Source organism: Oncorhynchus mykiss, chromosome 27 (genome assembly GCF_013265735.2).
Source record: "Oncorhynchus mykiss isolate Arlee chromosome 27, USDA_OmykA_1.1, whole genome shotgun sequence".
Classification (NCBI taxonomy): Eukaryota; Metazoa; Chordata; class Actinopteri; order Salmoniformes; family Salmonidae; genus Oncorhynchus; species Oncorhynchus mykiss.
Window position 1 is genome coordinate 17,056,869 of NC_048591.1, and position 27,484 is coordinate 17,084,352.

At 47.3% G+C, this 27,484-nt stretch overlaps 2 protein-coding genes across 18 annotated transcripts in view; both read right to left on the reverse strand.

Moving 5' to 3' along the window:
* The window catches only part of LOC110507646 (neurobeachin-like), a 307,618-nt gene extending 300,272 nt beyond the window's left edge, over positions 1-7,346 (reverse strand). For 6 of the 8 annotated variants that reach the window (XM_036965232.1, XM_036965228.1, XM_036965226.1 and 3 more), the window contains exon 1: positions 6,806-7,346. In XM_036965232.1, the coding sequence (XP_036821127.1) occupies positions 6,806-7,075 (270 nt within the window). In that variant the 5' untranslated portion in view covers positions 7,076-7,346. The remainder of the gene's footprint in view (positions 1-6,805) is intronic. The other 2 variants (XM_036965231.1, XM_036965229.1) reach the window with 1 other exon arrangement.
* A 5,655-nt stretch (positions 7,347-13,001) lies between these two features.
* Positions 13,002-27,484, reverse strand: part of stard13b (StAR-related lipid transfer (START) domain containing 13b) — a 98,842-nt gene continuing 84,359 nt past the window's right edge. For all 10 annotated transcript variants that reach the window (XM_036965807.1, XM_036965809.1, XM_021587774.2 and 7 more), the window contains 11 exons: positions 25,669-25,750; positions 22,590-22,653; positions 20,280-21,679; positions 19,747-19,917; positions 19,458-19,617; positions 19,141-19,339; positions 18,775-18,988; positions 16,078-16,192; positions 15,314-15,813; positions 14,936-15,112; positions 13,002-14,809 (listed from right to left, as the gene is read on the reverse strand). In XM_036965807.1, coding sequence (XP_036821702.1) covers positions 14,692-14,809; positions 14,936-15,112; positions 15,314-15,813; positions 16,078-16,192; positions 18,775-18,988; positions 19,141-19,339; positions 19,458-19,617; positions 19,747-19,917; positions 20,280-21,679; positions 22,590-22,653; positions 25,669-25,750 — 3,200 coding nt within the window. In that variant the 3' untranslated portion in view covers positions 13,002-14,691. The remainder of the gene's footprint in view (positions 14,810-14,935; positions 15,113-15,313; positions 15,814-16,077; positions 16,193-18,774; positions 18,989-19,140; positions 19,340-19,457; positions 19,618-19,746; positions 19,918-20,279; positions 21,680-22,589; positions 22,654-25,668; positions 25,751-27,484) is intronic.

The following is a 27,484-nucleotide window of genomic DNA, read 5'->3' on the forward strand; positions in this document are numbered from 1 at the left end:
ACACTGTTACTGTAGGCCTACTGCATCATCTATCACACTGTTACTGTAGGCCTACTGCATCATCTATCACACTGTTACTGTAGGCCTACTGCATCATCTATCACACTGTTACTGTAGGCCTACTGCGTCATCTATCACACTGTTACTGTAGGCCTACTGCATCATCTATCACACTGTTACTGTAGGTCTACTGCAGCATCTAAAACACTGTTACTGTAGGCCTACTGCATCATCTATCACACTGTTACTGTAGGCCTACTGCATCATCTAAAACACTGTTACTGTAGGCCTACTGCATCATCTAAAACACTGTTACTGTAGGCCTACTGCATCATCTATCACACTGTTACTGTAGGTGTACTGCATCTATCACACTGTTACTGTAGGCCTACAGCATCATCAAGCACACTTACTGTAGGACTACTGCATCATCTATCACACTGTTACTGTAGGTGTACTGCATCATCTATCACACTGTTACTGTAGGCCTACAGCATCATCAAGCACACTTACTGTAGGACTACTGCAGCATCTAAAACACTGTTACTGTAGGCCTACTGCATCATCTATCACACTGTTACTGTAGGCCTACTGCATCATCTATCACACTGTTACTGTAGGCCAGCTGCATCATCAATAACAATGTTACTGTAGGCCAGCTGCATCATCTAAAACACTGTTACTGTAGGCCAGCTGCATCATCTAAAACACTGTTACTGTAGGCCAGCTGCATCATCTAAAACACTGTTACTGTAGGCCAGCTGCATCATCAATAACAATGTTACTGTAGGCCTACTGCATCATCTATCACACTGTTACTGTAGGCCTACTGCATCATCTATCACACTGTTACTGTAGGCCTACTGCATCATCTATCACACTGTTACTGTAGGCCTACTGCATCATCTATCACACTGTTACTGTAGGCCTACTGCATCATCTATCACACTGTTACTGTAGGCCAGCTACATCATCTATCACACTGTTACTGTAGGCCTACTGCATCATCTAAAACACTGTTACTGTAGGCCTACTGCATCATCAAACACACTTACTGTAGGCCTACTGCATCATCTATCACACTGTTACTGTAGGACTACTGCATCATCTATCACACTGTTACTGTAGATCTACTGCATCACCTGTCACACTGTTACTGTAGGCCAGCTGCATCATCTATCACACTGTTACTGTAGGCCAGCTGCATCATCTATCACACTGTTACAGTAGGCCTACTGCATCATCTATCACACTGTTACTGTAGGACTACTGCATCATCTATCACACTGTTACTGTAGGCCTACTGCATCATCTAAAACACTGTTACTGTAGGCCTACAGCATCATCTATCACACTGTTACTGTAGGCCTACTGCATCATCGAAAACACTGTTACTGTAGGCCTACTGCATCATCTATCACACTGTTACTGTAGGCCTACTGCATCATCTATCACACTGTTACTGTAGGCCTACTGCATCATCTATCACACTGTTACTGTAGGCCTACTGCATCATCTATCACACTGTTACTGTAGGCCTACTGCAGCATCTAAAACACTGTTACTGTAGGCCTACTGCATCATCTATCACACTGTTACTGTAGGTCTACTGCAGCATCTAAAACACTGTTACTGTAGGCCTACTGCATCATCTATCACACTGTTACTGTAGGCCTACTGCATCATCTAAAACACTGTTACTGTAGGCCTACTGCATCATCTATCACACTGTTACTGTAGGTTTACTGCATCATCTATCACACTGTTATTGTAGGCCTACAGCATCATCAAGCACACTTACTGTAGGACTACTGCATCATCTATCACACTGTTACTGTAGGTGTACTGCATCATCTATCACACTGTTACTGTAGGCCTACAGCATCATCAAGCACACTTACTGTAGGACTACTGCAGCATCTAAAACACTGTTACTGTAGGCCTACTGCATCATCTATCACACTGTTACTGTAGGCCTACTGCATCATCTATCACACTGTTACTGTAGGCCAGCTGCATCATCAATAACAATGTTACTGTAGGCCAGCTGCATCATCTAAAACACTGTTACTGTAGGCCAGCTGCATCATCTAAAACACTGTTACTGTAGGCCAGCTGCATCATCTAAAACACTGTTACTGTAGGCCAGCTGCATCATCAATAACAATGTTACTGTAGGCCTACTGCATCATCTATCACACTGTTACTGTAGGACTACTGCATCATATATCACACTGTTACTGTAGGCCTACTGCATCATCTATCACACTGTTACTGTAGGCCAGCTGCATCATCTAAAACACTGTTACTGTAGGCCAGCTGCATCATCTAAAACACTGTTACTGTAGGTCAGCTGCATCATCTAAAACACTGTTACTGTAGGCCAGCTGCATCATCTAAAACACTGTTACTGTAGGCCAGCTGCATCATCAATAACAATGTTACTGTAGGCCTACTGCATCATCTATCACACTGTTACAGTAGGCCTACTGCATCATCTATCACACTGTTACTGTAGGCCTACTGCATCATCTATCACACTGTTACTGAAGGCCTACTGCATCATCTATCACACTGTTACTGTAGGACTACTGCATCATCTAAAACACTGTTACTGAAGGCCTACTGCATCATCTATCACACTGTTACTGTAGGCCTACTGCATCATCTATCACACTGTTACTGAAGGCCTACTGCATCATCTATCACACTGTTACTGTAGGCCAGCTGCATCATCTAAAACACTGTTACTGTAGGCCAGCTGCATCATCTAAAACACTGTTACTGTAGGCCAGCTCCATCATCTAAAACACTGTTACTGTAGGCCAGCTGCATCATCTATCACACTGTTACTGTAGGACTACTGCAGCATCTATCAGTAGCAGCCTCTGATCCATCCATCAGCCATCCATCAGCCACCCATCCCTCACCTTGTCAGCCACCCTGTAAAACAGATGTGGGATATGAAGTGTGGCAACGTGCCAGCTGCCACCCAGAGACACCACCAGCTAGGCAGAATGGTGATGGGGATCTGCGGTGGCTGACCAGAATCATAATCATATTCTAGATGACTAGTTCTCTGACCTAGTCAGTAATATCCAGAATATGCTAATGTAAATACACTGTGTACTGGTCCCTGATCTTAGCATTATTGGGTTTCAGAGAAGCACTTCATGAACATGATGTGTTATTACATATTTAATGAACTGCTGGGACAAACTACAGGTGAGGAACAGACTGCTGATCAAAACAGGTTTTTCATTTTGTTTAGTCCCCACATTCCCTCAATGGTCATTTTTCTCCCCCACCCCCTCAACAGTCTTTACTCTGCCTTATTTATTCATCACTGCTACAGTTGTTGTTGTACATAGCATATAGTGCTATTTATATTCATATTGTTGTTGTTTTTATTACCATTTAGATCATTTTAATTAACTTAGTCCTGCATCTTGGAACTCGAAGCCTAAGATTTTCACTGTACCCAGCAATCACACCTGCAACCCTGTACATGTGACTATTATTAAACACTGAATCTGAATGTTGCTAAGTGAAAAAGTCCTGATTAATCTCATCCCTCATTAAACAATCAAATTCCTGGGTAGTATTCACTAGAAACCAAACGGAAGAAAATAGACCTGAACTTTTCCAATAAGAAACGGTCATTTTCGTTTACAAAATGTTTTCAGTTGCGAAACGTTTTGCTACGGTGTGCATTAATGAATTACAACCCTGCTGAATGAAACCTAGAGGGGAGACTTAATTCATTATGACACGTTATCTTATTTACAGCTTTATTCAGACTGGCTTCTATAGAGAAGATAAACGAGCTAAGCAGGCTTAATGAGCTGAGATGATGGAAGGTGGCACCGTGGGGCAGGATACTGCCTTATAGCATCACAACACAGTGTTGTAGCATCTGTCTGATAGGAGGTTCATTATTCTCCTCCACGGGACAGTGTACAGTTGATGTGTCAGAATGGATTTGAGCCCTTTAAGACCCAGGAGTGGTGTTCCATCATCTAGGTTGCATCCCAAATGGCACCCTATTCTCTATACTGTAATGTACAGTACTACTTTTGACCAGGGCCCATAGTGCACTATATAGGGTGCCATTTGGGACATAACCTAGTCTAGATCGAGGGATGGCCAACTTCAGTTCTCAGCCATATTTATCCTTTAGTTTAACTAGGCAAGTCAGTTAAGAACAAATTATTTTTCACAATGATAGCCTAGGAACCGTGGGTTAACTGCCTTGTTCAGGGGCAGAACGACAGATGTTTAACTTGTCAGCTCAGGGATTTGATCTAGCAACCTTTCGGTTACTGGCCCAAAGCTCTAACCACTTCGGCTACCTGCCCCCCAAAATACCCTAGTTATTCATAACACTAGCTAGATTCAACATGCCAGTCCATAAGTTCAGGATGCATGTACACATCAAGATCATGTGTACAAGGTTTTTACAAGGCCTCATACGATAGATCACTATGGTCGAGTTCCTTCCCAAGTACATTGCAAATGCATGCAAGATCTTACAATGCCTGGATAGGTACTGTATTTTTAACATATCAGCAAACCACATCATATGATATCACCATCTGATGCCCGACTGCATAGTCGATGATGACGACATAGCACGCAACCATTGGTTGACTCAATGCAATGCCTGCAAATCTAGTCGGGCAGGAACTTGACCTATATCTCTCTTCCCGTCCTACTCCACCTCTTCCTACTCCTCCTTTCATCCACTCATCATTGTCAACCTGCTCCTACTTGACTCTGCTCTCAGTCGCTCCACGTCTCTCTCTCCATTGTTCTGTAATCAGACTGGTCTCTGTTCAGAGTCCTGACCCTCTGAATCATTCATTCATACATACAGGAGAGACACGATTAGCATTATATTAGCATTATGCTAAAATGTTCCCTCCATCCCACTGTCTCTCTCCAATTGAGACCGTGCTGCTACGGTATGTGTTCATCCAACCTCAAGTGAACTGTGGGGATATGAATCAGACAGATGCAGCCCTGCACACTCATATGGTGCATCCAAAATAGCACTCTATTCTCTTTATAGTATACTGGTCAAAAGTAGTCCACCGTATAAGGAATAGGGTGCCATTTGGGATGCATTCTACATCTCTACCCTAGCCTGCTTGTGTCTGTTTTCCATTACAGCAATCACCTTTTTAGATTCCATTTTTGCTTTTAACAATACCTAATTGAGTGTTATGCTATTCATTCTAGTTCTCATGTAGGGTAGTTTGTCCTGCCTGATGACAGAGACGTGTTAATGGAACCATTAGTTAGAGGAGAGGAGACATTACTCAGAAAGAAACATAATGTTCTCGACAGAGAACTGTTCACCATCATACACACTGTTTCTTCATACCAGGGGCACATTAAAAACACACCTCCTGACATGCAGCACTAAAAACCATCACATGAAACAGTGTGTTCACACATGGAACTCTATTCCTATAGTTTCACTACTTCTGACCATAGGGCTCTGGTCAAAAGTAGTGCACTATATAGGAAATAGGGTGCCATTTGAGACTCAAATACAATTTCCACTTCTACAAGGAGTTGATGGATGATGGTTAATATAGACAGTTTTTCCATCCAACACATCTCTCTACAAATGAAAGCTATCATATGAATCAACTATAGCCTATTAGGACTGATATTTCCCCATTTACCCATTTACCCAGATATATTAGACAGGAAGCCTAAGAGGCCAAATGGGAACTATTAGTGAAATATGATGATTGAATGGACTGGTTCCATCTTCATACCTGCAATAGCTACCATTAAGGTTGCCTCTTATGCTTCTACATCTGCATTGCTTGCGGTTTGTTCAGGGGCAGAATGACAGACCTTGTCGGCTTTGAACTTGCAACCTAACCTTCCGGTTACTAGTCCGACACTCTAACCACTAAGCTACCCTGCCGCCCCAGAGCATGACAGAGCATACAGGTGGAATGGGTAATGCAGCCAGACCACAGCAGCACACATCTCTGCCCTGTACCTGCTACAGACATACAGACACATGCATGAACACACAGACAGACAGACATACATACAGACACACCCCACTGGGTACAGACGTCAGTTTAACATCTAGTTTTGATTGACATTTGGTTGAGTTGTCAACTGACATGAATTCAGTGTGAAATCAACAACAAATGTCACCATGTCATTTAGGTTAAAAACTTGGGTGAAAAAAAAAATATGAAAAGCCCTTACACTGATGACTTTCTGCAAATTCTATCAGTTTTCCCACCTTCATATAACATCACTTTCATTTTTGGGGTTGAAATCACGTGGAAACAACGTTGTTCAACCAGTTTTTGCCCAGTGCGACACCTTCTGTGGTCCCATCCACCACATCAGATTGGGGCACCATGTATCTGATCTGATGTGTTCTAAATATTGCAAATGGGTCATGTTATGTTAGCTGTCATCTTCAGATGTTGAAATGTTGTCTAACAAGCACAAGCTCAAATGAGAAAACAGTCACACTCCATAAGAGTTCAGAGTAATGCCTCAATCCCTAATAAGAATGAACCCCATCTCTAATAACACCCTATCTGTAATCTCTAGTTACATGGTCTCTAGACTACAATATCAGACCTGTACAGAACAGAACACATGCAGCAGCAGCAACCCCCGTTTTGCCAGGCATCGAGTCATCCACTGAGACCCGTACCCTTTATTATGGTGCTACACTGTAGCGCTCTGTGCGTGTTGATGATGTTGTGTTTGTTGCATGTGTAAAATGCTGTTTCTGAAATGGTTTATATTTCCTTACCAGGTTGAGCACAGTCTCCACGATATCCCTGTTGCTAACCTCCCCCACCTGGATCAATCCGATCAGAACCGCGAATTTCATCTTGATATTCCGGATGGGCACCTGCGGGTTGATTATCCCGCCCGGTAGAACCATAGAACCCGAGCCAGATACCATTATTTTCCCGGTACCAGAGCACCCTTGCTGCCCATGACCCGGGGGGATTTCACGGTCCGAAAGAGACACAGCTCCCGGCATCTTCACCACCGGCCTCTCACTTGTCGTGTCCATTCAACCAGATCGATATCACCTGCTTTAATCGCTGTTCAACTGCATCAATTAATTAGGATACAAAATAGAAGATTCTGGAAGAACCTGACGAAAGGGAAACCCCTATATTGTTTACATCCACTCTCTCTGCCGTGCCCGAATAGGAACCGCAATCTGGTAACAATTTATTGAGGGTAGAACGAGCAGTGTCCTTCCCTGTACTCAGACGTCTTCTGGTAATCTGAACAGATTGAAGCTGAACAGCGCCGCAACCGCTGCAGGGTCTCTGGGCTATGGCTCGGTCATGTTGCCCCCTGCCTGCGGGAAGAAGCGCGTCACATGAGGTGTATGTAATCTTAGGAGAGACTACTTTAAAGGGATTCAACAAAGCCCTTTACAGTTGAATAGGCTGTGAATCAGTCCATCTTTGTGGTTGTATTGCTGTCTAAACTTAATTTATCAAAGCAGTAGCCAATAGAAGGGAGGAAAAGGTTACTCAAAAGCTTTTTAGTGAAAGCGCCAGTAACACAATAGAGAAAGCACCTTATTAAAGATTAGATTGTGAAAAGCTATGCGGGTAGTTTGAATAATTATTTTATTAAAGGTAGCCTAAATACAAGTGGCACTTTATTTATCTTTATAGTACACTAGGCTTTGGTCAAACGTGCACTAAATAGGGTGCCGTTTGCGACTCATTTTCTGAGTTATACGAGTCATACAATGGGAGGACACTATTCTTAACATTTCTTTTTACTTCCAGACAGCTTCACCGTAGTATATCATTCATTCTATTGAACAGTTAACCATTACTGCACCAAATGTTGGAAAATAAAAGAATACGGAATTACTGTACCTTTATTGTTTAAATGTAAGTCGTTACAATAAATCATTTGAATTAATCACCCTTATTATTCCTTGTGTAATTCCTGCACAAAACCACAATCACACACACAGAAAGAGAGAAAGAGAAGACACGCATGCAAGCACACAAACACAGAGAGCAGAAATGACTGCACTGTCAGAGCTAGAAACACAAGCATTTCGCTACACCCGCAATAACATCTGCTAAACATGTGTATGTGATTTCATTTGATTTGACACCCACGCACACGTCAGGGTAAGGCTGTCTACTTGTCTTTTATTTAATTATGTAAATAGGACTCCTGGTGTCTCGCAGCTCATTGAACAGTCCGTAGATGTGGAAGTGACCTTGGAGAGTCTTCCTGCAGAACCATAGAAGAGCAGACAGAACATAAATAACAGGTTTGGGGGAAGTTACTAATATTGTGTCCCTAATGGCACCCTATTTCCTATATAGTGCACCTCTTTGGACCAGGACCCATAGGGCTCTGGTCAAAAGTACTGTACTATGTAGGGAATAGGGGCCACTTGGGACGGGACCCTGGTCAAAGTAATGCACTATATAGGGAATATAGTGGCATTTGGGACGCCAAATGAATCTGTAACCTTACGAATCCAGTCTGTTTGATGAAGCTGTATTGTTCAGAAATCAGATGATGCTATCTAGTGGATAAATGAATACATTATTTCAATGAATATGGGAGGAAACTATATATATATATACACACAGTGCCTTGCGAAAGTATTCGGCCCCCTTGAACTTTGCGACCTTTTGCCACATTTCTGGCTTCAAACATAGATATAAAACTGTATTTTTTTGTGAAGAATCAACAACAAGTGGGACACAATCATGAAGTGGAACGACATTTATTGGATATTTCAAACTTTTTTAACAAATCAAAAACTGAAAAATTGGGCGTGCAAAATTATTCAGCCCCCTTAAGTTAATACTTTGTAGCGCCACCTTTTGCTGCGATTACAGCTGTAAGTCGCTTGGGGTATGTCTCTATCAGTTTTGCACATCGAGAGACTGAAATGTTTTCCCATTCCTCCTTGCAAAACAGCTCGAGCTCAGTGAGGTTGGATGGAGAGCATTTGTGAACAGCAGTTTTCAGTTCTTTCCACAGATTCTCGATTGGATTCAGGTCTGGACTTTGACTTGGCCATTCTAACACCTGGATATGTTTATTTTTGAACCATTCCATTGTAGATTTTGCTTTATGTTTTGGATCATTGTCTTGTTGGAAGACAAATCTCCGTCCCAGTCTCAGTTCTTTTGCAGACTCCATCAGGTTTTCTTCCAGAATGGTCCTGTATTTGGCTCCATCCATCTTCCCATCAATTTTAACCATCTTCCCTGTCCCTGCTGAAGAAAAGCAGGCCCAAACCATGATGCTGCCACCACCATGTTTGACAGTGGGGAAGGTGTGTTCAGCTGTGTTGCTTTTACGCCAAACATAACGTTTTGCATTGTTGCCAAAAAGTTCAATTTTGGTTTCATCTGACCAGAGCACCTTCTTCCACATGTTTGGTGTGTCTCCCAGGTGGCTTGTGGCAAACTTTAAACAACACTTTTTATGGATATCTTTAAGAGATGGCTTTCTTCTTGCCACTCTTCCATACAGGCCAGATTTGTGCAATATATGACTGATTGTTGTCCTATGGACAGAGTCTCCCACCTCAGCTGTAGATCTCTGCAGTTCATCCAGAGTGATCATGGGCCTCTTGGCTGCATCTCTGATCAGTCTTCTCCTTGTATGAGCTGAAAGTTTAGAGGGACGGCCAGGTCTTGGTAGATTTGCAGTGGTCTGATACTCCTTCCATTTCAATATTATCGCTTGCACAGTGCTCCTTGGGATGTTTAAAGCTTGGGAAATCTTTTTGTATCCAAATCCGGCTTTAAACTTCTTCACAACAGTATCTCGGACCTGCCTGGTGTGTTCCTTGTTCTTCATGATGCTCTCTGCGCTTTTAACGGACCTCTGAGACTATCACAGTGCAGGTGCATTTATACGGAGACTTGATTACACACAGGCGGATTGTATTTATCATCATTAGTCATTTAGGTCAACATTGGATCATTCAGAGATCCTCACTGAACTTCTGGAGAGAGTTTGCTGCACTGAAAGTAAAGGGGCTGAATAATTTTGCACGCCCAATTTTTCAGTTTTTGATTTGTTAAAAAAGTTTGAAATATCCAATAAATGTCGTTCCACTTCATGATTGTGTCCCACTTGTTGTTGATTCTTCACAAAAAAATACAGTTTTATATCTTTATGTTTGAAGCCTGAAATGTGGCAAAAGGTCGCAAAGTTCAAGGGGGCCGAATAATTTCGCAAGGCACTGTATATATATATATATATATATATGGCCCAATCCCAAATCAACCCCTAGAACAGGGGTGCCAAACTTCATTCCACAGAGGGCCGAGTGTCTACGGGTTATTGATTTTTCCTTTCAATTCAGACCTAGACAACCAGGTGAGGGGAGTTCCTTACCTATTGTTGAACTTAATTAACCAATCAAGTACAAGAGAGGAGCGAAAACCCATAGACACTTGGCCCTCCGTGGAATTAGTTTGACACGTGTGCCCTAGAACCATACCCTATGCACTTGATTGGTGTATGCAGTATGGTGAAACATGTGCCTAGCAAATCAGAGTGCAAGTTGGAGCTATTACCATGTTTCTCTGCCTGTAAAATCCTCTCATATCGCCACAAGTGCACAGGGCATAGGGTCTAGGGGTCAATTTGGGATAAGCCATCTTTTGTGATCCCTCCATCATTAATCTGATAATTTCAATAAAACATATTCCATATGTATGAAACACAAATAAAAAAAAATGTACAACCCTGAGTTGAGAGATAAACAGACTGAAGGTTGTAATACACAGTATGACCGCCAGGGAGCAACAACATCCTGTAAATAATAAATAATCATCATCATTTGGCGGGTGCTTATGTTTGTCCTATTTCACACATGCATAAGTGTGTATTAATATACGTGAGATTTGTAAATCGTTTTTTTTACATATCCTAACTTCCCCTGAGACACCCTCGGAGAGTGGGGTCAAAGCCAGGGTCTGCCAATATCAACGGCGATCCTGGAGAAATTAGGGTTAAGTGCCTTGCTCAAGGGCACATAGGCAGTTTTGTCTTCCACCCTTTCAAAAAAACTGGGTGCTATTTAAAGGAAATATTTCAAGTTTGGTATCACTCTGTTCTCTCCCTGATTCCTTTCCACTATGTGCTCCCAGGCCTCCTGGCCATTGTGTTCTTTTTTATTTATTTATTTATTTTTACTCCGTTTTCTCCCCAATTTCGCGGTATCCTATTGGGAGTTACAGTCTTATCTCATCGCTACAACTCCCGTACAGACTCGGGAGAGGCAAAGGTCGAGAGCTGTGTGACCTCCAAACACAGCCCAACCAAGCCGCACTGCTTCTTGACACAATGCCCCCTTAACCGGGATGCCAGCCGCACCAATGTGTCAGAGGAAACACAGTGCACCTGGCAACCGTGTCAGCGTGCACTGCGCCCGGCCCACCACAGGAGTCGCTATTGCGCGATGGGACAAGGATATCCCAGCCGGCCAAACCTTCCCCTAACCCGGACGACGCTAGGACAATTGTCGCCGCCCCATGGGTCCTCCAGTCGCGGCCGGCTGCGACAGAGCCTGGACTCGAACTCAGAATCTCTAGTGGCACAGCTAGCACTGCGTTGCAGTGCCTTAGACCACTGCGTCACTCGGGAGGCCCCAGTCATTGTGTTCTTAACCAAAATAGGGCCTCCAGTCCAATTCTGTCTTGTCCTATTTGTGTAGCATGTGACTCTGGACACCAACTCACTGCCTAGCATGCTGCTATAAGGAGACCAGGGGGTTAGAACCCCTCTATGGCTAATATAGCTCTAACTTGTCCTGGTCTAATAGTGAACGGGAGTGTCTGTTCTGACGGAGTGTGCACGGGAGAGATGTATTCTGACAGACTGGGTCTTGACTTACTTGACTTATTCCTTTCAGCTCCTAGTGGAGCAAAGAGCCTCGACGGTGCTCATCTCCAGCTAACTCTGTTCTGGGCGGTTTTCTTGACCTCATCCCAGGCGGTTTTTGCCTTTTTCGTCTCTTCCTCATTCATCCTTCTCCATGTCTTCTTTAGGCGGCCTGTGACTGTGTGTGGTGTTGTGGTATTCGGGAGAGAGGTATGTAAACATGATCTGGTATATTGTTGCTGGCGGTGTCCCTGACATCACATGGGTGTTCTCTATGGTGTGGAACAGCTATGTGGGGTCAGGGGTGAAAGGTCATTAGAATGCTGGGAGGCCAGTAGATTGTTATAGATGGACTTTTTTTGGTTTGGTTAAGACAAATTCCCTGAAGATAAGTTGACTGAGAAAAAAATCTAATTTACTGCAACAACCTGGGGAAAAGTTATAGGGGAGAGGGAGAGGAGGGGTGATGAATGAGCCAATTCAAAGCTGGGATGATTAGATGGCCATGATGGAAATTTTGCCAGGACACCGGGGTTAACTGTTACAATAAGTGCCATGGATCTTCAGTGACCAGAGTCAGCACACCTGTTTAACGTCCCACCTGAAAGACAGCACACTACACAGGGCAATGTTCCCAATCACTACCCTGGGGTATTAGGATCTGTTTTCTGCTTATTTTTACCAGAAGTAAGATTGACTGGCCCTCCAACACCACTTTCAGCAGCATCTGGTCTCCCATCCAGGGACCGACCGAGATTGACCCTGCTTAGCTTCAGAGGCAAGCCAGCAGTGAGATGCAGGGTGGTATAGAGTAAAGGCCTGGAATGCATTCCACATGGCACAAAACTAGGGCTTTGGTCAAAAGTAGTGCACTATGTAGGGAATAGGGTGCAGAAAACGCAGTAGAAAGTAGAAAACGCAACATGTGAGGTGGGGTGTTGACTAGCAGAACATACAACTCTGAAAACAAACAAACTACAAGTGGAGTGAAAGAGAACGACTTTCAACTAAGCAAATTCCCTTAGAGCAATTAAGTTTCTATCCTAATCCATTCTAATTGCATTTGTCTGTGGAAAAATAAACACGCAATATAAACGTTTCACAAACATTTTTTACGTTGTTTAATTAAAAAATCTCGTCTCTGGAACTTAACTGAAGCTCAGTCCAGCCAGCTCTCTACAGCAGGTCTGGAGATCAAACCTGAGTCACATGGGCTCCTTCCCAAATGGCATCCTATTCCCTATATAGTGCACTAATTTTGATCAGAGCCCTATGGGGGTTCTGCTAAAAAGTGGTGCACTATATAGGAAATAAGGTGCCATTTAGGATGCAGGCATAGTTTTCAACCTTAAACACTAAGGTCATATAGAATAACATTACAGCCATTCAGACACACACAGCACTGTTAAAGCCCAGTAAAACCAGCTTACAGATTAGTACCGTATGAATTACAATAACAATGATGCAATGCTGGAATCAATATATAAGTTGTAGCATTAAGCCTTTCAAATATACAGTATATACAGCTAGTATGCTTGCATGTATGTTTTCACACACAGAGATATATACAGACACATGCGTGCACACACAGCATATCTAACATAAAGCATGACATTTTACATGAATAAAATAACATACAGCTTCCCAGAAGCTTTGAAGAGCTTAAATGTCTTAGACATGACTGTAATACTAAATACTAATGGACGTTGGGAGCCTCATTTTGTTCTCCTATCGGTCATAATAATACAAATAATAATAATAACAATAATAATAATAGGTTAATTATAATAATTTTATAATAACATCCTAATAACGTCTTAATAACATCCTGCACCTAAGAAGGTCTTCTTGTGTCGTTGTGCAGAGAGTCCAGAGAAGCTCCATACTCTCTTCGGTCTCTGTGTTCTGGCATCACATGTCAAGACAGACCAACATGAGCGTTAGCCGTGCACAGTAACAGCAGATCACCTGCTGGGGTTCAACAAACGGTGGTGATGAAATAAATAGAAAATGACGACTGATGTTCGGCGGTCAGATGCGATAGGGCGGCCACCCCCTGGTTTTAACCATTCGTCAGCATGGTCTATTTTATTCTTTAGCGCTGCAGCTCTGCCTATTGGCTTCAGGACTCTATGAATATATACTCCTCTAGCACCAGACATGGTTGGCAGGCCATGGAAGGCATGGATGGGTCTAGCACCAGACATGGTTGGCAGGCCATGGAAGGCATGGATGGGTCTAGCTCCAGACATGGTTGGCAGGCCATGGAAGGCATGGATGGGTCTAGCACCAGACATGGTTGGCAGGCCATGGAAGGCATGGATGGGTCTAGCTCCAGACATGGTTGGCAGGCCATGGAAGGCATGGATGGGTCTAGCTCCAGACATGGTTGGCAGGCCATGGAAGGCATGGATGGGTCTAGCTCCAGACATGGTTGGCAGGCCATGGAAGGCATGGATGGGTCTAGCTCCAGACATGGTTGGCAGGCCATGGAAGGCATGGATGGGTCTAGCTCCAGACATCATTCTCTAGTGTAACAGACGTCACTGTGCTTCCTTGGTATAGCTTCCTCACTCACAAATCCTTACTGGACCAGTATCTTGACAACGTCTTAGCCAACTTCGATACCGAAAAGTTAGCAGTTCGATAGCACATGTGGAGACATTTCAGGTTGGGGAGTGAGGTTACAAATCCAACTCGGTTACACTAGTTCTAGGCTAAGCAAGGTTGGGTCTAGTTCCCTCCAGGTATGTGTGGGTCTAGCTCTATGGACAGAAGACTCTAATGTCAGATCTTGGTCTCTGGCCCCTCTGTGCTGATTGGTTGGAAGGAGTTGCGAATACGAGCAGCTTCAGCAGCACAGAGGTGACCAAAGGCCTTGTTGTACCACTCTGGACTCCTCCCCCTGGATCAACAAAAACACATGGTCAGGTTCAAACAAAACCAACAACAACAACAACTACACAATCTTCTGAAAATAATGAACTATATTTATACAGTATATGCTAATGTATGTTAGGTGTGGACTCACTTGAGGTCCACCCTGCAGATGTGAGTGAGTCTGGACTTCCCAGAGCCGCAGGGTTCTAGAAGGTAGTTGGACTCTAGAACCACGGCCCTCACCCCACCGACCCGGGGACAGTCCTCATGTTCTACAGACACACACACCAATGCGCACGTCCCCTTGGGAAGGTCAGTCCTCCACGACCTGACAGAAAGAGACAGAAAGAGAGTCAGCTTCATTCAGTACAGACAGGTAGAACAGACAGGGCTTTATGTTGATGTGTGCTCTACAGAAACAACAAACATTGCATTTAACATGCTCTTGGGGATTCACCTTTCCTCTAAGTTGAAATGTAAATGTCAAAATTCTAAATAGAAACACGCACACGCAAACCCACACACTCACCGTAGGACCAGGAAGTCTCTGCTGGGGTGTGGGGGCATGCGGTTGAGGACATAGTGGAACACCTCAGTGTGTCTGTCCAGAGTCTCAGCTACCTTCCACTGTAGCAGGTCCACATCCCACAGGTGGCGCTCTCGCAGCACGCGGTTCAACAAAACCGAGGGAGGGGCCTCCACTTCCACCGCCACACGCCACTGCCGCAAAGGGTTCCCATCACCCACCTTCTTACAGTAGAGCTCAGTGTTGTCTGAGCTGGTGCAGGACACCCAGCCCTTAGCCTTCTCTCTGGCCTCCTTCAGGAGCTCCTGCAGCCTGCTCTCTACGTAGCTCTGGTACAGGTTCTGAGGTCTGGTCTCGGAGTGTGTCTGGCAGGGTCTGGCCTCTGTCTGGTAGGACGCATCGTCCTCCTCCTGCTGCTGTCTACAGAGCTCCTCTAAGGTGGGAGCGTGAAGGTCCGCCTCCACGTACGAGTTCCTGGACTGAGTCACCATCTCGTGGGGAATCTGATTGGTTGGAGAAGAAAGATCAATCAGAGATCAGGTCGCTAAGGATAAAAGCGTCTTCTAAATGACAAAACAAGGTTTTTAAATGGTTCGATAACACATAAAAGGCTGAAGGTATAATGCTTTATATCTTACCTGTCAGCAGGTATGAGGCTTTTTAATGTTTTATAATGAGACTTAGAACATTTTATGACATCCAATGTATCTAAGGCATCTTAGTAGCATTGTTGATTATTAATGAAGTATTCTATTTAGGTCTATTACCTCAAACAGTCGGTTGCACTCTATGATCATGTGGGCAAGTCCCTGCGTCGCGGCAAGGTTCTCATTCAGGTCCTTCTGGTCGGGCCGTCCTGTTGTGTACTTCCTCTGCATGGCCCTGAGGATCATGAATAACAGTTACTAACACAGCAGAGGATCATGGGTAATGAGACAATTATGAACACAGCAGCCAGAGTCCATCAGCCGAGGTGCCAAATGAACGCATTAACCCTTTCCCTCTCTCCCACTGAATACAGGTAGTTAACCTCCCTCCCAACCTAAGAGATTAACAGAGTCCACCATGCAGCTGAGACACCCACTCGTCACGGCTCCTATCCCTCTCTCTCCTGTCCTTCTTCCTTCCCCGCCATCCTCTCCCTCTCTCTCTCTCTCTCCTCTCCCTCCTCCCCGCCATCCTCTCCCTCCTCCCCGCCATCCTCTCCCTCTCTCTCCCTCCTCCCCGCCATCCTCTCCCTCCTCCCCACCATCCTCTCCCCCTCTCCTCTCCCTCCTCCCCGCCATCCTCTCCCTCTCTCTCCTCTCCCTCCTCCCCGCCATCCTCTCCCTCTCTCTCCCTCCTCCCCACCATCCTCTCCCTCTCTCTCTCCCTCCCTCCTCCCCACCATCCTCTCCCTCTCTCTCCTCTCCGCCATCCTCTCCCTCCTCTCCCTACTCCCCGCCATCCTCTCCCTCCTCTCCCTCTCTCTTCTCTCCCTCCATCCTCTCTCTTCTCTCCCTCCTCCCCACCATACTCTCCCTCTCTCCTCTCCATCCTCCCCGCCATCCTCTCCCTCCTCCCCCTCTCTCCTCCCTGCCATCCTCTCCCTCTCTCTCCTCTCCCTCCTCCCCGCCATCCTCTCCCTCTCTCTCCTCTCCCTCCTCCCTCTCTCTCATCTCCCTCCATCCTCTCTCTTCTCTCCATCCTCCCCGCCATCCTCTCCCTCTCTCCTCTCCTTCCTCCCCGCCATCCTCTCCCTCCTCTCCCTGCCATCCTCTCCCTCCTCCCCGCCATCCTCTCCCTCCTCTCCCTGCCATCCTCTCCCTCCTCCCCGCCATCCTCTCCCTCTCTCTCATCTCCCTCCATCCTCTCTCTTCTCTCCATCCTCCCCGCCATCCTCTCCCTCCTCTCCCTGCCATCCTCTCCCTCTCTCTCCTCTCCCTCCTCCCTGCCATCCTCTCCGTCTCTCTCCTCTCCCTCCTCCCTGCCATCCTCTCCCTCCTCTCCCTGCCATCCTCTCCCTCTCCTCTCCCTCCTCCCTGCCATCCTCTCCCTCCTCTCCCTGCCATCCTCTCCTCTCCCTCCTCCCCGCCATCCTCTCTCTCCCTCCTCTCCCTCCTCCCCGCCATCCTCTCCCTCTCTCTCCTCTCCCTCCTCCCTGCCATCCTCTCCCTCCTCTCCCTGCCATCCTTTCCGTCTCTCTCCTCTCTCTCCTCCCTGCCATCCTCTCCCCTCTCCCTCCTCCCCGCCATCCTCTCCCTCTCTCCTCTCCCTCCTCCCCGCCATCCTCTCCCTCTCTCCTCTCCCTCCTCCCCGCCATCCTCTCCCTCTCTCCTCTCCCTCCTCTCCCTCCTCCCTGCCATCCTCTCCTTCTCTCTACTCCCTGCCATCCTCTCCCTCTCTCTCTCCTCCCATCCTCTCCCTCTCCCCCCTCTCCCTCCCATCCTCTCCCTCTCTCTCCTCCCTGCCATCCTCTCCCTCTCTCCCCTCTCCGTCCCTCCCATCCTCCTCGCCCTCCCATCCTCTCCCTCCTCCCTCTCTCTCTCCCTTCCATCCTCTCCCTCCTTTCCCTCCCATCCCTCTCCCCCCTCTCCCCTCCTCTCCTTCCCATCCTCTCCTCTCTCTCTCTCTCTCCTCTCTCATCCTCTCCCTCTCCTCCCTGCCATCCTCTCTCTCTCCTCTCCCTCCTCCCTGCCATCCTCTCTCTCTCTCCCCCCCCCTCTCTCCACCCTGCCATCCTCTCCCCTCTCCCTCCCTCCCAGCCTCTCTCCTCTCCTTCCCTCCCATCCTCTCCCTCCCTCCCATCCTCTCCTTCCCATCCGCTCCCTCTCTCTCTCTCCTCCCTGCCATCCTCTCCCTCCCTCTCTCTCTCCTCCTCTCTGCCATTCTCTCCCTCTCTCTCTCCTTTCCCTCCCATCCTCTCCCTCTCTCCTCCCATCCTCTCCCTCCCATCCTCTTCCTCTCCAATCCTCTCCCCCCGGTCATCTCAACATCTCTCTCTGCATGCTGTCCCTTTGATCCTGTAATCCTTAAAGAATCACTTCCACCAGTTAGTTAAATGAGAGGTTTCTGTTTGTACACAGCGTGATGTCATAAAACACTGTTTTAAAGAGTACCCTGGAGCTCCAGAACCTTCTTAATAAAAACAGGCCAGAACCAAATAGCCAGTCTACTGTAGTTAGTTATTCCACTGTAGTTGACCCCTGATGCCTGAGCCAGACTCCCCCTGGTTAACATCAGTCTTCATAGAGACCTAGTTAGGAGGACATCATCACTGGCGAGTCTAAAAGTAGGGCATACTGTATATAGGATCATTCTTTATTATAGAGCACAGCAAGGTGACCCAAATACAAGACCCAGTGGGTTATAGTTGTATCAGTCTATTATACACACTGCTGGAGGAACAGTCCATGGTGCCTTGTTTGGTCTTACTTTAGGGCTGATCAGGTGATGTGTGTGTGTGTGTGCGCGCGCGCGTGTACCTGGGAGAGAGGTTGTCCTTCTTCAGGATGTTGAGGTGGAACAGGGACGGGGCCAAACACACAGCGATGTTCATGGGAGTCATCTGGTTCTCCTCCACAGAGGAAGTAACATCAGACAGGAAGCAGAGCAGCATCTGGAGCACCTCCCTGTTCTCGTCTGACATCAGCATGATGGCCGTCTGCACAGCCTGCAACCGCTGGTCCTTAGGAACATCTGGAGGAGAGGACAGGAGAGGAGAAGAGAGGAGAGAGAGGGAATGAGAGTGAGACAGAAATAGTGGTTGAAATTTCCAACCATGCGAGAGATACCGTAGTATGATTTGTCTGTCTGTGTGTGTGTGTGTGTGTGTGTGTATCAGTCCTTACACTGGTAGATGTGTAGGAAGGTCTCTCCCAGCTTGCTGGTCAGTAGAGGTTCAGGCAGGTCTCTGAAGAACTGTTTAACCATGTCTGCTACGTCGTACGCTGACTGGTCCTCGTAGCTGACATCATCAGGAGACGACTCATTCATCTGCCTCAGCGCCTGGATACGAGACTTCACACCAGACTTACGGAACAGACCCACCTACAGATGGAGTAGAGCAGAACGTTTAGACAGACAGACAGACCTGGTCTAGACACTGACAGACTGACCGGTTCTACGGAGAGAGAGACTGACAGTCTACACTCTACTGACAGTCTACCTGGTCTAGACACTGGCTCCTGAGGTATCGGAGGGCCTGCTGCAGACTGAGGGGGAGGGGCTGACCAGAGCGCTGGACGTGAACGATCAGAGGAACACCAAACACATTCTTGTCCTTGTAGTCTGGAACCTTCATCCTCTTCATGAACTTTGGAACTGACCTGACAGAGAGACAACACAGGATGAGTCCCTTGTCTACTCACACACACAGGATGAGTCCCATTTCTACTCACACACAGGAATAGGGTGCAGCCTTGACAGGCTTGGCTTGAATGATTGATAGTACTCACCAGGTCCATCCGTGTTTGTTGGACATGGAGTATTTCTCCATGATGGCAGTGAGGCGGAGGAGAGAGAACTTCTGCAGCAGGCTGAGCTGGCCTGCTGATTGGTTGGTGATCTGGAGCGAGGCCACTGAGTGGCTGAGCCGGTTGGACATCTGGAAGCTGGGCCATCGCAGACTAATGCCAAAGAGAGAGAGGACAACAGTTAGTATACATTCCAAATTGCACCTTATTCCCTATATAGTGCACTACTTTTGACCAGATCCCCATAGGAAAGTATGCAGGGAAAAGGTGCATTATGTAGTGAATAGAGTTCCATTTGGGATGCAAGCTTGGACAATGATGTCAACTTGAAGATTTGTAAATGTATCAAACTACTGAAACTGGCCACAAATCATTCACTAGACTTCACCTCTAAAAGGCGGACGTTTTGAGTAAGTATTCAGCACTGTCAGCATGGAAATAACGACAGGATAAGGATTTCTACAAGGAACTAAAAACTGAGATGTTAATAACCATTTGAGGACTATGATTCTTACCGGTTGGGTCTGGTTAGTGATGCTCCCACCCCTGAGTCCCTCCTCTCTCTGTGTCCTGTACAGTGAGTCTCAATGAGGGACACGGCGTCTCTGTCCCCGTCACTGGATGTGCTCTGTCCCTCCAGAACAGACGTCCCCTCAAAGTCCAGCGTGATCTGGCTGGAAGACTGCATACCTGCAGGATGGGTCCCCTGTCCGTCCAGGCCTGCAGAGGGCAGAATGTTCTTGGACCAGCGGTCCACTATCTGCTGCAGGCCGTTGACGTGCTGCAGGATGTCATCCAGGTGGGGGAACAGGTCTTCCTTCTCCAGGTCCAGCAGGTCTCCAGTAGAGGCATAGAGGTGAGACCCAGGGACGTTGTCGTACACACTGATCCTACTGCCCCGTGGGCAGAACTGGGTGAGTGGACGGTGGTAGAACTCCCTTGGGTTATAGGTAGGGTGGGGGTTGGACTGGGGCTCCAGGGGGTTGATGTGGTTGCTGTGGCAGGGGACAGAGGCCCCCAGGATGGGGGAGAGGCTCTCTATGGACAGGGCCTTGGGGAAGGTGCCAGGCTTGTGGTCTTTGGGGATGTGGACCACCAGGTTCTCGTAGGAGCGGAACTCGTTACGCTGATTGTGTTCGGCCACACCCCTCTTCCCCTGGGCCACGCCACCGATCCGCTGCAGGCTGGAGAACACGGCCAAGTCCTCCAGATACATGCCACTGCGCTTGGCGTCGGACCGGTCCGTCCGCTGGGAGTGGGGCTTCCTCTCCTGCAGACTGGGGGATGAGACAGTGCTGCCGCTGGAGTGGCTGCCCTCGCTGCTGGAGGGGCACTGGGGGGTTAGCCCTAGGATAGGTCCCCCAGTGGTTACCTCCGCCCCCGACCTGTCCTCATTGGTGATCTCCACGCAGCGCAGCGTCTTCAGGGCCTGTGGCTCTGTCTGCAGTACCGGAGCGCTGATCACCAGCTTCTTGCAATGCCCCCTACCCAGCGTGCCCCGGGAACGTAGTGTCTCCATGCGGTGCAGGAAGTCCTTGGCTCGGGTCCGTCCGGCGCGGCCGTTTTTGGCGGGCAGCGAGCCGTAGTAGGGGAGGTGCGGTAGGGTAAGGGAGGTGGAGTCAGGTTCAGGCATCGCTGCAGAGTCGTAGTAGTTCCGGTTAGAGCTGTCGGATTCCTCTGTGCTGATAGCCTGGTGGCCACTCCCCCCACTGCTCTCACTGTGGAGAGATGAGACCTCTGGTTCGCTGAGGTCAGTTAGAACACTCTCGCTACTGGTGGTGGTCTGCAGGGCCTGCCCCTCCCCCTCCCTGGGACTATGCCCCTCCCCCTTTAGTCTTGACCAGCGGCGGCTCGTACACTCAAACGTCCATCTGTCACTGATGGCAAACAGGTCCTCCTCATCAGAGTCTTCACTCTGAATACACAGGAAGACAACACAAAATCAATTATCAACACATCACCTTGTCAGGTAGAAATCTAAACCTGTTAACAGTTACATAAACACACTCATCCGAGTCTTCCCTCTGGACACACAGGAAGGGAGAAGACCCATAGCGCTGTCAGTACACTGTTGTCAACACAACAAGATACAATCCGACTGATTGGTTGTAGTTATGAGCTGATGGGACAGATGTATCTAGATATTTTGATTGTGAGATCTGTGAGGGTGTGACATCACAGCCTGTCTATCTGTATCTTCTCCAGGAAGGAGAGGCAAATGTAATTTGCGTTTTTTTCCAAACAGTAAAAAACGGAACCAGAGGATGTGTCTGTTCAGTTATAATCACATTACAGTTCTATATCGATCACATAATCATGACGATATAACAGCACTTATCTGGTTCTACAGCCATAAATAAACCAATAGGAAACATCCTGAAGCCTTGAGGGGCTTCCCTCCACACTGAAGGAAGAGGTGATGGCTGCGTCCCAAATGGCACCCTATTCCTTACACTACACTTCTTTTGATCAGGGCACTGGTCAGAAGTAGTACCGCCTTTAGGGAATACAACAATGGACAGATCTCACATATCACAGGAGTTAGAGGGATGGAAGGATAGAGGGATGGAAGGATAGAGGGATGGAAGGATAGAGGAATGGAAGGGTAGAGGAATGGAAGGGTAGAGGAATGGAAGGGTAGGGGGCTAAGAGGAGTAGTTTTGTGTTGGCCAATATCTTCAGTATTTATTACCATAATACCTTAGAAAGGTATACATAATATCCTTTGACTAAAGCTGTTATACATTTATCACTGCGCAAATGAACAGGATCATAGCGGTCATAATATAATAATAATAATAATAATAATTAAAACCTCAACTTACCTTTTTCTTAGGGAGGTTGACGTCTAGTTTCATAGAGGCACACTTGTTCAAGGTGTTGAGTCGCCTGGAAGAGAAACAAGCCAAATGGATGTAAACAATAACATCATCAGAGTTCATCCTTCTCTCCGAGAGAAGTCACCAGGAATAGACACAGTCAGCCAGTGTAGTTCGATCTGTTCTCCAGTCCAGGAGCTAAATGACTGTGGGGCTGACGACTACACAGTCCAAACCTAATCATGCCTGCTAACTGTGGCTAATAGCTTAATGGGCAGATGCTCTGGCCTCTCTCTCTCTCTATCTTCCTGCCTGTCTGTCTGCTTCTGGCCTCTCTCTCCCTGACAGGGACCTAATTGGTGAAGACTGCTGAGGTCCTGAGGGGCTGAGGGTAGCCTGCTGTGGTAGTCATTAATCTATTCGCCTGTGGTTCACAGAAATTCTCCAGCAACACCTAACGGACTAGTCTATGTTGCTTCCTCAGCTGCACACAGACTTCTTGTTCATGCTCCCTCTTAGTCACTCTGTCCTTCTATCCAGTAGAATTCCTAAACACAAAGGAAACTAGGTTCATGTTGATGTTATCGGGGCTAACCAGCTCTAAACAGCTCCATAACTGTTAAAGTTGGTTTCAATTCAATCTCACCCACAAATTGCTAATGTAACAATGGGAATTTACAATATATCTCACAAACAGTAGGAGAGTATGGGCCTGTGGGACAGCTAGCATGGCTGAGAGTAGGGGAATAGGAGCCTGTGGGACAGCTAGTCTGGCTGAGAGTAGGGGAGTAGGGGCCTGTGGGACAGCTAGTCTGGCTGAGAGTAGGGAAGTAGGGGCCTGTGGGACAGCTAGTCTGGCTGAGAGTAGGGGAGTAGGGGCCTGTGGGACAGCTAGTCTGGCTGAGAGTAGGGGAGTAGGGGCCTGTGGGACAGCTAGTCTGGCTGAGAGCAGGAGAGTATGGGCCTGTGGGACAGCTAGTCTGGCTGAGAGTAGGGGAGTAGGGGGCTGTGAGACAGCTTGCTGGCTGAGAGTAGGGGCCTGTGGGACAGCTAGTCTGGCTGAGAGTAGGGGAGTAGGAGCCTGTGGGACAGCTAGTCTGGCTGAGAGTAGGGGAATGGGAGCCTGTGGGACAGCTAGTCTGGCTGAGAGTAGGGGAATAGGAGCCTGTGGGACAGCTAGTCTGGCTGAGAGTAAGGGAGTAGGGGGCTGTGGGACAGCTAGTCTGGCTGAGAGTAAGGGGCTGTGAGTCAGCTAGTCTGGCTGAGAGTAGGGGAGTAGGGGGCTGTGAGACAGCTTGCTGGCTGAGAGTAGGGGCCTGTGGGACAGCTAGCTAACTGACAGTAGGGAAGGCTGGCCTATTGTAGAGGTAAATAAGGCAGAGACAATCAGGCCAACAAGCTGCCCTGCCTAAAGCAACAACGACAACAACTACAACTACAGAGGAAAACATAACACCACATTCCTAACCAATCCCACGGAAAAAGGACAAAATAGTGCTCGATGGAAGATTTGTGGTATGATAGTAGTAACGTTTTACCACTCCAGATGCTGTCCCATGCAGGGTTCACGTGGATTCAGTGACAGTGAAAAGCCGAAGACGTGCATGTCAATTAAGGCAGGCCTCCGCACCTCTCTGATTCAGAGGGGTTGGGTTAAATGCGGAAGACACATTTCAGTTGAATGCATTCAGTTGTACAACTTACTATGTATATCCACCTTTCTCTTTCCCTTTCCCAGATGTAGCAGAGTTAGACGAGGCTAGCCTCCTCCTGCTGCACTGGAGCCACCAGGATACAGTAGGGCTGGAGATCTGTGTCCCAAATGGTACCATTTTCCCTATATAGTACACTACTTTGACAAGGGCCCATAGAGCTCTAGTTAAATGTATGGCACTATAGGGAATAGGTTGCCATTTCAGGTTAGCTCCCATGGCCCTTACAGAAGCTGTTGGAGCGTGTAGAGCCTATAGAGAGTGTTGAGGGCCCCTAACGTCTCAAGACTAAAAAGCTTTGACTATAGAGCATAATAGAGCCTGAATAACCAGGGATCAAAGAGAAAACAGCAGTGGAGAGTGTGACATACTGTATCCATCTGTTCCTCTCAGCTCTGTGGTCAGTGTGAAGACAGGAAGTGTTACTCTGCTCACCACACAGTGACAGGCAAACAGCATGTTTGAGTCCGGGATGGTGTATGGGGGTGACACTCACAGGGAGACAGAGTCACAGGGAGGTGGGAGCTGGGAGGCATTGTCTCCAGGGCTAGTTTGGAATGCAGATGAGTTGCTTAAGTGTTGTTTAGCGTCACAGTGTTTTAGGTTGTGAAGGCAGCCCTTCCCTCCTCCTACCTTGGTTTCATCCCAAATAGCACCCTATTCCCTTTGTAGTGCACTATTTTGACAAATTCCTGTGGGCCCTGGACAAAAGTAGTGCACTATATAAGGAATAGGGTGCCATTTCAGACGCAGACCTTCTCTCTGCTGACCGTCTCTGGGGAAAGTTTCCATAGCAATATAGGGCAACATGGGGAACTAAAGGGCTGTTTTGAACCCAATCAGAGACCGTTACTGTCTTGGCATAGCAGAGGGGAAACAATGGTGAGGTTGAGCTTGACTACTAGTCTTGCCAGACAGAAACAGGTTAAAATGGGCACAGACATAACTATTGATTTTCTGGTTCATGAGTCAATTAGACAATGCCTATTTCAATTTTATCTTACCATAAAATAAAAAGTTATTTCACTATATTTAAGTTAGCTGGCTAACGCATTGATCTTACTTTGCAGTATACCCCTCTGGTCTGGCAGGTTGGCTAATCTGTTGTGTTGCTGTTTTTTCCTGTGACGTCTGTTTAGTAAAAGGACTCCTAGATGCGTGAGTGACGTGCTTGTTGTTCACAAGTGATTATCGCTCTGTCAGTTTAAGCGATGTTGATCCATTTCACGTCCCTGAGGCTCAAACCACTCAGCTCTCTCTGGTGTTACCTTACTGACTGGCATACAATCTCACACATTCAATGTCAACTGAATGACACTGCAATCGGTATGGAAGTCGTCTTGGAAAATCCCAACCAGGTTTAATCCACTCACCGGCAGAGAGGTTCCACCAGGTCGTTGTCCAGAAAGTCATGGTCTTTCTTCACAGGAGAGATGTCGATGGGGAACTGAGAATCTGAGGAGGAGGAAACAGATTAACAGATTAAAGTCTGCTCTCAGATTAAAGATAAAAACATTTCTCCTCGGTAGTTATCTAGCTCCTTAATAGGGCAGCAAGGCTGGAAACACGTGGCACTTTTTAACTCAGGAAGTTAAACAGAAGAGCTCTGAGAAGGAAAGCACATTGTTTCCAGAGAGCTATCCAGGGGTGGGCGAGAGAGAGAGAGAGAAAAAAAGAGAGAGAGAGAGAGAGAGGAGTCACCAGGTTGAGAGAGAGAGAGAGAGAGAGAGAGAGAGAGAGAGAGAGATGGTAATGAAGAGAGACAGGGTTTGCCCAAATAACGGCGCTGAGACGTTGAGCAGTAGCAGCATTACGTCTGTCTCTGGGTATTGGCCTCCTGTTATGTAACACACAGCTGCGTCCCAAATGGCACCTCATTGCCCACGTAGTGTACTACTTTTGACCAGGGCCCATAGTCCACTATGTAGGCAATAGGGTGCCATTTGGGACGCAACCACAGATTCACTCCAGACCCTCCATATTACATTCCACTGCATTCATGTGGTACCATTAACTGTTTTATGAAAGCAACGTAGCGTAACGTCTGTCACATAAGGAGAAACACAGATATCAGAATACACTCAGACAGGTCTGGGTGCTGGGAGCCGCAGCCGGCAGGAATTTAGAAATGGTTTCAAAATGCAGTTATTTTATACTCAATATTCACGTCTACTCATCAGTGTCTCCCTCAATACAACAGCGTCACCTGAATTGAAACACTACAGTCTTGGAAAACGTTGTTTCCTTTAGTGAGCAGGCTGTATGGAGCTGAATACAGCTGAATACAGGGGGACAATGTGGATAGCACTTCTTTCCATACACACTGATCCAACCGCAGTAGTGGTGAGGAGAGCTGGCTGCTTCTAAACCATGATGATAAAACGTTCTCATGACCTCTTTGTTTTAGTGTGCTGGACATGTTTGGGTAGTAACTCTAGCCAGGAACTATCCAGACCAAAGCCCAGCCGAGTCTCTCTTTCTCTCTTTCTGCAGTCCCCTGTCTCTCTATCACTTTTCTCTCTTCCCTCCCTGAAGGGAGAGGACATGAGAGGAAAGGAGAAAACTTAAGAGGAGAGGACATGAGCGGAGAGGAGGGGAGAGGACATGAGAGGAGTGGATATGAGAGGAGAGGACATGAGCGGAGAGGAGGGGAGAGGACATGAGAGGAGAGGACATGAGCGGAGAGGAGGGGAGAGGACATGAGAGGAGAGGACATGAGCGGAGAGGAGGGGAGAGGACATGAGGAGTGGATATGAGAGGAGAGGACATGAGCGGAGAGGAGGGGAGAGGACATGAGCGGAGAGGACATGAGCGGAGAGGACATGAGGGGAGAGGACATGAGGGGAGAGGACATGAGGGGAGAGGACATGAGGGGAGAGGACATGAGAGGAGTGGACATGAGAGGAGTGGATATAAGAGGAGAAGACATGAGCGGAGAGGAGGGGAGAGGACATGAGAGGAGAGGAGGGGAGAGGACATGAGCGGAGAGGACATGAGCGGAGAGGACATGAGGGGAGAGGACATGAGGGGAGAGGACATGAGGGGAGAGGACATGAGGGGAGAGGACATGAGAGGAGAGGACATGAGGGGAGTGGATATAAGAGGAGAAGACATGAGCGGAGAGGAGGGGAGAGGACATGAGAGGAGAGAACATGAGAGGAGAGGAGGGGAGAGGACATGAGAGGAGTG